This window comes from Portunus trituberculatus, chromosome 39 (assembly GCF_017591435.1).
Source record: "Portunus trituberculatus isolate SZX2019 chromosome 39, ASM1759143v1, whole genome shotgun sequence".
Taxonomy (NCBI): Eukaryota; Metazoa; Arthropoda; class Malacostraca; order Decapoda; family Portunidae; genus Portunus; species Portunus trituberculatus.
In genome coordinates, this window is record NC_059293.1 from 11,327,638 (window position 1) to 11,343,264 (window position 15,627).

The window sequence follows — 15,627 nt, forward strand, 5'->3', positions numbered from 1 at the left end:
TGTTGTTTGTCTTCATATATGTACTATATGTTTGTAAGATGAGAAATGCATGCATGTAATAACCTTGCTGGTTTGTGCAGAATGTATCATTGCCCAGCCAAACACTGGTTAGAGAAACAGCCATCTCTGGCCCTTGCCTGCAGCCTTTGGGAGGTGGAACCAGCCAAGGGCAAGGACTGGGACACAGAAGCTATTCACATCTTTGCTAAACTTGTGAAGGATGTGGCTCTCCAGTTCCTCCTTGTCAGTTATGAAACTGTCAACAACATTACCAAATGCCAGGTCAGGCACCTAAAATTCTTGATATACTCGTATTATGTTGAGGGATCAGATATTTTCTACAGTGCTTTAGGTTAATATTTCCTTTACATATGCACTAGGTTGATCTGAGGCGACCATGGAGGACTGTTGGCATTGCCAACGACCTGCCAGTGTCTATACGAGAGATCCTGGTCTTCTTAGAGCATGGAGTCTACACCAACAACTCGCCTCAAGATGTGGTGAGTGGCAGGTCATTGTTGATGTACAATTGATTGACTTTATGAACACGACTGTCACCAGCTGTTGGCCAACTTGAGTTTGTATACAATATATAGATGTGGTAACAGTGCAACAGTGGTGGTACAATGATCATAACAGTAGCAAAGCAAATAATGATAGTGATATATAACTTAAAGATGGTTTTAAACTATTGCATTGATAAAACACCTACAGTAAGCCCCAACATTTAGTGATCCTATTAGTCTGCCGAAACCATTGCTAAATTGGAATTTTGCCAAATTTGAATACTACTTTAAATAGGGAAAAATACCAATCAGTCTTTCGTCTGCCCAAAGTCCCCATTTCAAGTCCCCATTTACAGCTGCAACATCACCACCTTCACGAGAATCAGCACCCCCTGAATCACTAGTGGAGGCCATGGTGATAGCAAAACTCGCTAAACAGCGAGGATGGGAGCACAAAAAATGAGTTAACATGCTGGATTAACACACACAATAGCTCAAGTGTCGAGCGGGAATGCTGGAGGCACTGTGGGGCTGATGTCACGGCCAAGCAGACACGCGATTGGCTCAGAGCGAGAGGGAGGCGGGACAGTGTAGCGCGGTACATTTGCTAAATATGAGAGAAAATCGCTAAACTTGAGGGCTTGGCCTTTTTTCAGACAGTCGCTAAATAAGGATTTCGCTAAGCTGGATTTCACTAAATTCGGGGGCTTACTGTATAGTAGTTATTGCATAGGCTGACTCACCACCTTTCAGGCTGAATTAACTCCAGTTTTGAGTCATTGATGATCTCCACTGAGTATGTTCATATCTTATGGAAGACCTTATATACTGAATGGATTTGAGATTTAACCCATTAAGTGTTACATTTGTTTACATACAGGGTACCTCCATAGGTTACAAAAAATAAAAATAAAATATTTTTGCTCAAACAATCCAAAATGAACCAAGAAACATATGAAAACATCTAAAGGGATCATCACTCCATTTTTAAATCCCTGCACCAGGCTGCCAGACCAGGATTTCCCCACCCATGCTGTTGCCACATCTGTTCCCTTCTTGTTGTCTTCCAACATATTTTACATGCTATCTTTAGTTTATTTTTGTAAAACTATATACCTAAACTGAATAAACTCATTTTCAAAATAAAATCATACATGTACATCATTTGCATGTAGGTCTTCTGAACTTTATAAGTTGCTTGAACTTGACTGTTACGGTTGTACTGATTCTCAAGGACTATTTCCCCTTTCTACGGGAAACATGTAGATACTAGCTCAGCTGAGGTTGGACCAATGCACTGAGCTGCCAACTAGAAACAACATCCCCAAGCATAACTCATATCTCAAAATAAGAAATTGACTAAATCGTAGCTAATACAGGCAACCCCTGCTTGACGAAAGAGTTACCTTCCTAGAGAAACCCTTCGTTAAATGAATTTTCGTTAAGCAAACCAATTATAACAAGTTTAACCCTGACTTGAGCTTCCATTGAGAGTAAACAAAGTGAGAGTGCATCATAGTACAGTAAAAGGTTTAATGAAAGTAAAAATTATGAAGTTAAACATTTAAGCAGTTTAATTTAAGACTAAGTCATTATAATGTACACTAATGTATGTATGTAAGTAACTTTATAATGTTGATGATCTTAAATTTATGAAGGGAGGGAGAGTGGAGCAGGAAATACGCTAGCTGGCAACCTGTGGAATGTAAACAAAGGGCGCATCATTGTACTGCATACAAAACTTATGTACCACATTTCCACAAGGCTTTCCATTTTATCCATTGCAGAGTCATGAATTCAGGTGGTTCTTTTAGCTTGCAAGGAAGATATGATCTCACCAGCCTTCTTAATAGAGTCTGCTGACTTGAAAATGGTAAACAGTAGATGGAGTCAAGCCATGGTGGGAAGCAATGCTATTAGTTTTCTCGTCTTTCTCGTTTCTGTGAATAATTTCCAGTTTCACTTCGAGAGTAAGAAACTTCCTGGTCTTCTTAGCAATGCTAGGCGACATTACAGGGCGTTTTGGTGGCATGTAGATTGAGGAAGATGAGCTGCTACTGACGCTGTTATTGTTTTGAACTAGGGGGAGTGAGTGGTGCGCGTTTTGTCCATGAGAGGCACTGGTGTATTCAAAAGCCTGTCGGGTTGCGTGTTACCTACATCCACAAATCCTGAAAGTTCTACAAAATTTTTATTTTTTCTCATTAGTACAAGAAAAAGAGAGAGGAGTCCTTCAAGAGGAGGTATTTCCTGCCAGAGATTCCTTTTTGTGAGATGGAGACAGAGGTTGTGATCTCCAGTGTCACCTCCCCTCACAACTTCAATCTGCAGCTTGTGTCATTCTCGGAGCACCTCAGTTCTCTTCTTGATGACTTGAAGAAAACCTACAGTCATCCAGAAATGATGAATAATGTTGAGTGGAAAATATATTCTCCTAAGATTGGTATGTTTACACTACTCGTATATTTTGATGTTGTTTTGACGAGTCATATGGTTTTAACCTGTAGAAAAGATATAATGACCTAAATATGGGAATTATAAAGATTTCCTAGGAAACAAGTGCTTCTAGAATACATATGTTCTTTAGCTTCCATTTTTTCAGTTATCCAAATTAATGTTGAAGCTGTATATATTTCACATTGCTGAAACTTCTTCACAAACCCGTTGTATTATATACACTTACGTCAGAGCTTGCTGTTATTTTTGCTGCCCATTAGATTTAATTTGTGTCTAGCCAGTCCCTCAATCTTTGAATATAGTGAATGCAACAGGCATTGAAATATGATAATTTTGTTTTATTTTGTAACACTAATTTGAGTGATATTTACTACAGGAATGCCTTGTGTGGCAAAGTACAGTGGGGACGGGAGGTGGCGGCGAGCGAGGGTGGAGGACCTACCAGGTCATCAGATGGTGGATGTGAAGTTTATAGACTATGGGAACATTGAGAGACTTTGGTACAGCCAGATTTATAAGATCATGGATGACTTTCTTGTTCTGCCAATCCAGGTAAGGTCATACAAATATCTTTGATGACTAGTTGTTGACCTTTGCCCAGCACAACAGCTGTGAACTGTATGCCTCTACTAATTTCCTCTGATTCTGCCTCAATCTTCAATAAAAGTTATTTACAATTTACTGTTGTAGCTTAAACTTTTAGTGAGGATATGGCAATGAGGATTTGTGCAACTTTAAATCCCTTTTTGTCCATGACATCTTATTATTTTTCCATGCAGATGTCAGTTCATGTTATTTTATCAAGATAAATAATGTTTTGATTGATTTCTGGCAAAGACTTCCATGTAAATGGCTTCACAGGATCATAGATAGTTAGAAATATTGTTGGCATATACATATTCAACTTATTTTATATATGTACTCATCAGAATCATGTAAAGGTTTGCAGTAAGCAGAAATCCTTGGCTGATGAGTAAACTAGTAAGCACATGCAACCCTCTTATAATTAAATATGTGTAAATCTTTGAATTCGAACAATTCCACACACACTTTTTTTTTATGAATTTGTAATTTTTCTTTATTCTAGGCTATTAAGTGCAAGCTGGTGGGCATTAACCCCATTGAAGGACAGTGGACTGAGAAGGACATGCAACGGATGGCTGAGTTGTGTGAGAATCCTGAGCTGAAGGTGTGTTAGTTAGTCTTTAACATAGACTGGCAGGGCAGGGCAGTTGGAGGTATTGGCAAGGTCACATTCCTGCACTCATATGCCACTTTGATTTTTACTTCAACAGTGATATGGAACAGACTTTAGAATGATTTCGGAAATACGAGATCCATTCAAAAAGTATCTGACTTATGTCCATAAAAGGAAAAATTAATTTACCATTCAGCAATTAATTTTTGTGGTAGTTGACTGCACCCTTACTGCACATTCTTGGAAATTTTGACAGCTGTAGTGCACGCTAGTTCCCACCTGTGAAGGCTACAGTGCAGATATCCCACTCACTCTTGATAGGTTACCATCCATATGCAACTTTTCAGAGCACATATTGAGCAGTGCTATTGCATTATATTTTGCCAGAAGCTTGGTGATTCAAGTGCAAACTATGCAGAAGATTCACCAAGCCTTTGGCAATGAAGCCATAGGAATAACACAGATAAAGGAGTGGTATAACCACTCCTGGTAAGACATTCAGGAGTGGAGAGAGAGGCTTGATAAGAAGTATTAGGAGGAGGCAGTTGCAGTTTTTGGGGCACATCCTGTGAGCTGGAGAATTTCAAAGAGATTGTTTGCTGGGGAGGATTGACGGGAGAAGAGCTAGAGGAAAGTAAAGAAAGAAATATATGGAGACCTTGCTGGAAAGTATTAATGTGGGATGGAATGTCATGGATCTTATTAGGATGGCGGAAAGAAGAGAGGACTGGCGCTCCATGATAACTGACGTCACATGATAAGCACTTCGGTAAGGTAAGGTATAGGGAAGCGGTGGCATAGTGGATAAGGTGGTGAGTGTGGGATCGGGCAGACTTCCACACGTAAGCTGGAATCTCACCACATACCTTTTTGAAGTTATGCCATTTGTCAAGTGGTTTAAAGTTACCTAAATGTCACCATGATACCCATAATCGAGGTGGTTACACCAAAGATGCACTTGGGTGGTGATATGGGCCCTAATATGGGTACCACTATACAGTAATACTCCACTTAACCAATGTTCGTCTAACAAATTTCCAGTTTAACGTACTATATAAAGTTAGACCAAAAAGTCTGCATAACGTACAACCACATCCATTTTAGCAAATTTTCTGGGTTTGAATTTGCCAGGTGAGGGACCAAACGCGGCAGCTTCGCTGTGATTGGCTGGCTCCCCACTCTGTCTCTAGCGCTCCTGGAGCTGGATCCAACATTCTTAACAACGTCAGAGCAACTTCCTGCCGCAAAATGGCTTCCATGAACACTTGGAGGGACGGTGACAAGGTTGCTCTGATGTTGCTGGGAACACCACCTCTGGAGGTGGTGTTACTATCTTTTATATGCATCTATATTCACAAAACATTTTTATTAGCTTTTTACAAACCTTGCCCCCAAGGAAGGATTGTTTTGTAATGCATAAAGTGAAATCTTACACGGAATACCAAAAAAAAAAAAAGCAGAGATGAGATCGGCCACAGACGAAGTGGAGACTCACGGCGACTCGGCCGCTTATTCTTCTTGTGACCCTTTTAGCCTGCATGTTGTCTTTCACCACGATATTAAATTTGTTTCCACTCCTCTATTGCCTGCTATAATGGATATCATATAGTATTCATATTATGCTCATGCCATAAGATAATGAAGATAATGAAATACCATGGTATTTCAGTAGTAATTCACTATCACTCAGTGCCACAGAGTCGAGGTTATCCTCATGGCATGAGCGTATATGAATACTAAGATATGATATCCATTATAGCAGGCAATAGAGGAATGGAAACATAAATTTAATATCGTGGTGAAAGACAACACGCAGGCTAAAAGGGTCACAAGAAGAAGAAGAAGCGGCCGAGTCTCCTTGAGTCTCCGCTTCGTCTGTGGCCGATCTTATCTCTGTTTTATTTTTAGGTATTCCATGTAAGATTTCACTTTATGCATTACTAGACAATCCTTTCTTGGGGACAATGTTTGTAAAAAAGTAATAGAAAAATATATATATATATATATATATATATATATATATATATATATATATATATATATATATATATATATATATATATATATATATATATATATATATATATATATATATATATATATATATATATATATATATATATATATATATATATATATATATATATATATATATATATATATATATATATATATATATATATATATATATATATATATATATATATATATATATATATATATATATATATATATATATATATATATATATATATATATATATATATATATATATATATATATATATATATATATATATATATATATATATATATATATATATATATATATATATATATATATATATATATATATATATATATATATATATATATATATATATATATATATATATATATATATATATATATATATATATATATATATATATATATATATATATATATATATATATATATATATATATATATATATATATATATATATATATATATATATATATATATATATATATATATATATATATATATATATATATATATATATATATATATATATATATATATATATATATATATATATATATATATATATATATATATATATATATATATATATATATATATATATATATATATATATATATATATATATATATATATATATATATATATATATATATATATATATATATATATATATATATATATATATATATATATATATATATATATATATATATATATATATATATATATATATATATATATATATATATATATATATATATATATATATATATATATATATATATATATATATATATATATATATATATATATATATATATATATATATATATATATATATATATATATATATATATATATATATATATATATATATATATATATATATATATATATATATATATATATATATATATATATATATATATATATATATATATATATATATATATATATATATATATATATATATATATATATATATATATATATATATATATATATATATATATATATATATATATATATATATATATATATATATATATATATATATATATATATATATATATATATATATATATATATATATATATATATATATATATATATATATATATATATATATATATATATATATATATATATATATATATATATATATATATATATATATATATATATATATATATATATATATATATATATATATATATATATATATATATATATTTTTTTTTTTTTTTTTTTTTTTTTAAATTCTTTCCCATGTGGTATGTTTGGGACCAGCCCAGAACGCATCCTCCCAATTTCCATTATTATCCTATGGGAAAATTACTTCTGTTTAACAAATTTCCGCTCTATGAACAGCTTTGACATCCCCTATCGTGTTCCTTAAGCGGAGTACTCCTGTATATAAAATTGCTTACGCCACTAATGGGTGGAAGCTGAACAGCGCTTTCCACATATACTCTTCAAGTATGCTTACAGGCACTATAGCCCATAACTTAAAAAAAAAAAAAAGAAGAAATAAAAAAATAACTTCAAGCAAGGACTAACCTCAGTCAAGAGCAATCTATGGTCTGGTGGGTCATCCACCAGCAGAAACGAAGAATTCGTTGCAAATGTTTGTCGAATAGTGGACAACTCTTATATAACCATCAACGAGATTGTCAGAGAAGTAAGAATAAGCACAGGATCAGTTCATACAATTTTTAACAGATCTGGCCATGTGATAAGTGTCAGTGATATTCGTTCCCAAGTTTTTTTGGGAACAGCAGAAACAACTCCACGTGGAAATTGCACAAGACCTGCTTGAGACTGTTAACAGTGACTCTGACTTCATGAAGTCAGTCAGTGGTGATGAGACATGGGTGTATAGATACAACCCAGAAACAAAATTTCGCCCATCACAGTGGAAGCATCAGACATCACCAAGACCGAAAAAAAATATGACTTTTGCTGCAATGTTGACATGTGTTTTGTTTTACTCCAGTGAAATTATGCATCATGAATACGCACCAGGTGGACAAATAATGAGTACTATCAGGAGGTTTTGTGACACCTTTTGTGATGCTGTGTGACAAAAACGACCATAAATGTGGGCGTTGCGAAACTGGCAACTTCACCATGACAAAGCACCTGCTCAATCTGCCCACCTGATCCAAGCTTACCTGTCCCAAAACAACACTCCACTTGTTAGACACCCTCCCAACTCTCCAGACATGGCACCTTGTGACTTCAGGTTGTTCCCTAAACTGAAAACAACCCAGAAAAGGAGACGCTTTGTGTTGAGAGAGGAAGTTATGAGAAACACGTACAATGGCAGAGCTCTACAACACTCCAATTTCTGCTTTCCAGAGATGTTACCAGCAATGGCAGCACTGCTAGGAGAAGTGTGTCCACTCCCTTTGAAGGTGATTAAATAGAATATGTGAATTGTACACAATTCTTTTCTTTATGGACCAAGGTAGATACTTTTTGATTGGACCTTATAGCTTTTTAACACACCAATTTATGTAGAAACAGAGGAGGGTAAAGGAGGAGATGAAGAAGGGTTGGTGAATGATGGCGAGCCTGTGATCTATGGAGAAGTGGTAATATTGGGGGAATCTGGTGAAGCTCACATCCCACACCTAGAATAGCCACCCAAGCCTATCATGTTATGGCTCCCCAGGATCCAGTGAGGTGCCAACAATAGATCCATGACAATTAGTATTCATCAAGGAAAGAAAATAGTGCATGTTCCTGCCATTTCCAAGTTCAGAAACACTTGGGAATGTGCGGAACAGGGATTGTGAATTTTGTTTTTTATATTAACATGCAGTAGTACCTCGAGATATGAGTTTAATTCGTTCTGTGATGGAGCTTGTATCTCAAAACAATTTTTCTTTTTGAAATGCAATGAAATGCCATTAATCTGTTCCAGCCTACCCATAAAAGCATCCCAGTTTATTTTTACGTGTTTTTAGGTAAGAAAAAGGTATTTTTAAAGAACAAATATTGTATAAAAACATACTAGAACATAACAAAAGAGAATATGAATAGGTAAATTGGTTTTATAAAGTATATTAATCTCATAGAGATCAGGGGTGCATTCCATGGGACATTACCCCATCGCATCTTGCCCCCTTGACCCCTTCACTTGGGACTGTCAATCAGCTGGAGTGTACAAATACTGTACCCACAGGACACTGGCTGCTCTATTAATCACAAAAGCTTGTTGACAACCTTGTAAACATTATTTGTATAATAAATGAAGTTTTGTTTAGGTAAGAGGAGAGAGAGAGACTGCAGAAGAGAGAGAGACTGCAGAGGTTTGTTTATATTTTTCTCTCCCAGGGCCATCAAGCATGGGTGGAGGTAGGCGGAGATGGGAGAAGTTTGTTTCACCATAACAGTTATATACACATGTATGCTTTAGCAATGTATAACAAATATATGTAAAATAAAAAATAAAAAATTATTTAGTGGCTAACAAAGGTGGATGGCAGAGGAGGAGGGAGGGAGGAAGGAAGGGATGCAGGCACCATTGACACATAAATATTAAATGCAAACTAAAACTGTACTCTCAAGTTAAGTGAATAGTGTGAAAATGACAAAAGAACGATCATAGTGCATGAGATTGTAGGAAGCATGTGGGTGCTGGCTCAGCTGAGGCTGGACCAATGTGCTGACTAGCAGCAACATCCCAAAGCATGACTTGTATTTCAAGATTTTGCTTGTATCTCAAACAAAAAAAATGGACCAAGCCATGGCTCATATCTCAAAAAACCTGTATGTCAAGCTGCTCATATCTCAGGGTATTACTGTACATACATGAGGGAACCGACCACTACACAAGTCCTTTGATATTGCAGCACATCAGTAATGCATTTCCTTGGCCAACTATGTGAGCAGCAGCTCCCTCCACCATTAAGAGGTCATGTTACACAGTGGTAATAGCTCAAAACCTAAACTTTTCCCTCTAAACTTTGGGGTCATCTTATGTACCCAGTCACCTTATAGTCCAGGATATACAGTAATGGGGTAGGTAGTGTCTGCAATGAAAGCAAAACTAGGACAGTAGTTGAATTAGCACCTGTGCTGAAAAAAGAAAAGCAGTGGAGAAAATAGGATCTGCAATCACTGCCATGAAAAAGTTAATTGGGAAAGCTTATTCAACAAAGAAAATAGTAAAATAAGGTTACCTATAATTAGAATGTGGTAAGAGAATGGTGAAGACTTACTGGTTGAATGGGATATATGTAGAATATTGATTTAATTTCCAAAATTTTTTAAGAAAGCAAAGAAAAAAGTTGAAAAATCTCAAACAACCTTGGCTGCATAAGGAGGCTATTAGATTTAACTTGACGAACCATTGTAAACAAATGTGTGCTTATGTTGACAACAAAAACATCTTGGGATTTGGCTTTGGAAAAGGAACATTTTCATGGGGCCTGCCAAGTGACCCTTTCTATATCGCTGTGACTCATAAAGTTCCATCTTTTGCTTTTGAACAGGCTGTATTTCTGACTTGTGATGGGGACACTTGTAGTGTGCACCTATCAGTGTCCACTGATGCAGAGGACGTGGATGTGGTACAGCTGCTGGTGGAGGATGGAGTAGGAGTTCCTTTGTTATCCTAGTAAGGAAGAAACATTTATTAACAGCTAAACCATTATTTTATTTTGAATTGACATCAGCATTGATGTGAGCAAAAAGCTTTTTGGACATTAAGTACAAGTGAATACCTAGTATATAAATTAAATAGGAAAGACTAATACAGTATGAGGTAATAGTATTTACAAGAAAAAATTCATAAAAATTAGAGTACTAAATGGAAAATAGAAAGCTACCACTAGCCTGTCGTTGGGCAGTGAGATATGCACAGTAGGGGTATGGAATGTTTACAGGAATCCTTCTCAGTGTCTATCCTAATTTATTGACAGCTTGTTTGGATATTGATATTGCATGTCCCATTGATTCATGTCATTTACTAAGTATCAGTATAGAAAATGGTTGGGTACAATTTCATGAATGTGTACAGGCAATTCTAGGATATGTTTCTTTAATGGCATTTTTGTTGCAAGTGCTTATTCATTGTGGGGTGACTTCCCACAAAGCTTCATGTCTTGGTAATTCTGCTCCACTGTCAGCCCAGGTATAAAGGCATGACAGGCACACAGTTCTAGGTAATGTGACACACTGTTGTGATCTGGTTTGATATTCATGACACCACACCTTTACAGTTCTGGCAGGGAAGCACATAGCCACAGCTTGAGAAGGCAGAGGATGACCTTCAAGGATTCTAATAAAGGACCATCCCTCCTACAGCCTACTCTTTTTGATGTGAGTACAGCACTGAAAGGCCTCACTTCGCTCACTTCAGAATTCCAATTTAAATTATTAGTAAAGGACAACCAATGATATTTATTGTAGAAGAAACAAACAGTTGAGTGTTATTGTAAAGGAGGAGATAGAAGGTTGTATTTGAGTTGATAGATGGAGGAATTGAGTTGTGCAGGCATTGAGCAATACTAAGTTGATACTAACCAAAAGTTACTACATGTTACTATGTGCAGATGAATTAGGGAGTCTGTTATATGGTGCCTTCTTAGTACCATATGACTATTGTAATAGCAATATTGTAATTCCATCTGAACTAATTTAGACCTTTTGAGGGCAGCATGCATGGGAGACAAGATTGAAAGTTGCCCATGTGAAGGTGTTGGAACCGTTTGTGTACCTGCATGTGCTCCTCAGCCATAGAGTTCCTGACTTCAACCAGTGAGTATGTTATTGTGCCCCCCACCCCCCATCTCTCTCTCTCTCTCTCTCTCTCTCTCTCTCTCTCTCTCTCTCTCTCTCTCTCTCTCTCTCTCTCTCTCTCTCTCTCTCTCTCTCTCTCTCTCTCTCTCTCTTTCACAAAGTAAGAAATGAGTGTGGACGTGGTTGTGCGTTTAAATATGTACTGGTGGGGGACACTTTTATCCATGTAACACTTTGATTCATTACAAAGGTTCCAAGAGCAGCTGGAAGAGACAATGGAGAGTGAGGCATCTTGCAGCACATTTGCACCAAGTTTGGGTGACAAGTGTGTGGTGATAAGGCGCAACAGACAGTATGCCAGGGCAAGAATTCTCAGTGTGAGAGAAGAACAGGCTGAGGTGTGTTGGGGACTTCACCACTAAGTCATTTTTCTTTAGATTCTTTCACATTATAACTTCAAAAATATTCATTGATATTAAAAAGTACATCCCTTTAAATGTTTCTAATACTGTCAAATGAATAAGTAGAATAAAGTGCCTCGCACTGTTCGGGCATAAAACCATCATTTAGGTGTGAGTGATGAAACATCCTTAAACAAAAGAAATGCCAAATATTTTTCAATGTTTAATAGAAATAGTTGAAGTATAGGCTTCCTTGCCACATATTAGCCCAGTGTTATTCTTTTTTCAGGTGCTGCTTCTTGACTGTGGTGGAATAGAAGAGGCCAGTGTGGCTAATCTGTGCCAACTACCTGAGGGAAAGTTCAGCACCACAGACCCCTTTTACCAAGTAGTGAATCTGGCTGGGGTACTGCCCCCGGGTGGTCTTAAGGTGTGGCCTGGAGTCACCCTGGACTACTTGAGGAACCATTTCTCCTCCTACAAGAAATTCTTCATTGTTCCTGAAGTGAGTTGGCTGTTGACCTGGCTCTTCACAGCCTTTTTGGCACTCCTAGGAAATCTTATGTTCTCTTTTTAGGAATTATTATATCAATATTTTTTGTTTCATAGTATTTCTTATGATACTTTTTCTCTTGCAGTCATGATCCTTTTCATGGAAACCAACTCCAACATTGTGATGATGATTGTGAAAAAGAGATGAAATGTTTTGCATACAAGTAATCCTCTATTGAGAATTTAATGCTTATTTCTTATTGTCAGGGTGAACCAACATGGGATGAAAAGCTACAGATGAAAGTTCAGCCAGTGGACCTTGGCTGGATGCATGAGAAGATGGGAGGACCAATGGAACCCAACAAGATCACATGGGTCTCAACAAATAAGGAACTAATCAGCTGTGGTCTGGGCCTTCCTGTCAGGTGGGTGGGACAGAATCTTCATTGGGAATCTTAAAGTTTTGGTTTCTCTTCTCGCCTCATCAGTGTGACGGTAGTACTGGTATACAAGATTAATCCTCACTCTTTCCTCATCTGACCTTATGAGACCTATTGCCAGTGAAGGCCTATCTTGTAGAAGCTTTATAGAAAGTGTCAATCTAATACTCTCTTTAACACCTTCTATCCACACCATGTGTATGTTTTCCAAATGCTTTCCTGGTTTCCACTATTGACTACATAGTTAATGGGTCAGATTTGAACACCTCAAGTATAGCAATGGAATGAATAAGAGTGACAGAAGGTTCAGTGTTTAATGACATGTTGGTAGATGTCCTTGAATCTATTTCAGGCTGAGTTCGCCTCTCAAGAAAGCGACCATCGAGAATGATAAGAAATTCCACTTAGACCTTGTGTGTAGCAGTGATTGCAAGAAAGGAGAGGAGGACTCACTGTCTACAGAAAAGTCTGAGGTGTGAATGCTTTATGAGGCAGCCTTTAAAAATTGTCTGTCTATGCATTAGTATACCAGGGTTAACAACGAATACTTTAGTGGGACTAAGGCATGAGGAAGTTGCGGAGTGTGTGTGAGTGTTTGTGTAAACAGGAGAAAAGTAATTTACAAATATTTATTAGTGGAAAATTTGCCTTTATGAATAAGACCTAAAAACATTACCAGAAAATGGTGACAGTATATTCAATTGATTACAATTTATGGACTTAATGTTTATAAACTGTTTTAGGGAATGTAACTTCTTTGCAAGTCATTATTCACATGTACACTAGTGTTGTTATGTTGTAAAAGTAGTAGTAAGTGGACCAACATGCATGTATCAAGAGTTAAAAAGCAAAGATATTAAAGCCAGCTGCTGATGCCAGAAGTTGGAAAATGGATCCATGATCATAAGGAAAAAGTTAATTTCTTGAGATGTTGGGATGCATCCATCTTTTTAGTCTTTTTGACTCAACTAGAATAATGCAGAAAATTATGATTATTTAAGGTTGTCAGAAAAGTACTGAACACCTTTTAATGGTGTTCAATGAGAGCATTTACTCAGACATGTGGGTATGTGGGATATGCAGGCAGAGAAGATGATGTGTGCTAAATTCAGAAAGTTTTAAGTTAAGAAAATTCAAGGAAGCTGCAATTTAGTGGAAAGCAATTTTATTTTGTTTGGCTTGCAAAGAGAGCAAGATAATAAGAGAACAAATTCTGTTAAAAGAAATGGCATGATTGAAGCTTTCTGTCCTATACTTGATGTAAGTGTAAGGAGCAAAGTGTACCTTGCTTTTAGTTACAAAGAGAATGGAATCTTTTTAAAGGTTCATATACTTAATGAATTGTATATTTATTTTATCCAGTTTTATGTGTATAACTGGAGTGGAAGTTTTCATGTTGATAATTTTCTAGTGTGAATTATTTTCACAGATTTATTGAGCCTGTTTGAGGACAGTTAAAGACACATCACTGACCTATAAGCCATAAGGTTGCTACTTATCAGGGTTTATTTCCTTGCATGGACCTTCTTTTGAGCAAACTGCAATTCTTCCTGAGCATGTTCTCTCAATAATGATTTGTTAAAGATTTCCATGCTGAAAGGAATATCTTGCATGTTCTGGTCTATACAACACTCCCAGAGATCACTGATCCCTCCTCTGTATTTCTAACTAAAACAGTCATTACAAGTGAGAAGCAGTAGAAAAAGTTAAACTTTTATGTCTCAAGAAATGAAGATGGGTTGATGGCACCAAAGGGTGAGATACCCACTGGCACCTAGTATGATCATTTGTCCACTTGAAAAACAAAGTGTCAGGCACCAAGTGATTAGATCATCAAATAAAAAATAGTGAAATTGAAAGACAGCCAATGTGCAGTCCCATTTTGGATTTTGAAAATTCTTGATCAGATTTGATAAAATAAAAATCTTTTGACTTGGAATGGAATTATCAGAACCTTAGTCAAGGTAAATAAGTCTCTCTCTCTCTCTCTCTCTCTCTCTCTCTCTCTCTCTCTCTCTCTCTCTCTCTCTCTCTCTCTCTCTCTCTCTCTCTCTCTCTCTCTCTCTCTCTCTCTCTCTCTCTCTCTCTCTCTCTCTCTCTCTCTCTCTCTCTCTCTCTCTCTCTCTCTCCACACACACATTGTCATTGGTCAGGAATTGTATATCCAGAATTTGGCCATTTTTTTCCACACCTCTTAATTGATGATTGATTTCAATGATAGACAAAAACTAAATCGTCTATGTGGTACACACTTTACATACTCATAGTCCTTATTCATTAACCATTATTAACAATATTATAGTAAAAGATGAAAACAAAAGGTAATGTGAACATTTGATATGATAAAACAGC

At 35.9% G+C, this 15,627-nt stretch overlaps 1 protein-coding gene across 1 annotated transcript in view; it reads left to right on the forward strand.

Moving 5' to 3' along the window:
* Window positions 1–15,627, forward strand: part of LOC123515466 (RING finger protein 17-like) — a 134,464-nt gene that overhangs the window by 105,874 nt on the left and 12,963 nt on the right. Inside the window, exons 17-28 of the mRNA XM_045274053.1 lie at window positions 81–282; window positions 381–500; window positions 2,715–2,949; window positions 3,340–3,515; window positions 4,051–4,152; window positions 10,694–10,818; window positions 11,423–11,522; window positions 11,860–11,960; window positions 12,193–12,340; window positions 12,633–12,848; window positions 13,103–13,260; window positions 13,628–13,748. Of these exons, the coding sequence (XP_045129988.1) occupies window positions 81–282; window positions 381–500; window positions 2,715–2,949; window positions 3,340–3,515; window positions 4,051–4,152; window positions 10,694–10,818; window positions 11,423–11,522; window positions 11,860–11,960; window positions 12,193–12,340; window positions 12,633–12,848; window positions 13,103–13,260; window positions 13,628–13,748 (1,804 nt within the window). The remainder of the gene's footprint in view (window positions 1–80; window positions 283–380; window positions 501–2,714; window positions 2,950–3,339; window positions 3,516–4,050; window positions 4,153–10,693; window positions 10,819–11,422; window positions 11,523–11,859; window positions 11,961–12,192; window positions 12,341–12,632; window positions 12,849–13,102; window positions 13,261–13,627; window positions 13,749–15,627) is intronic.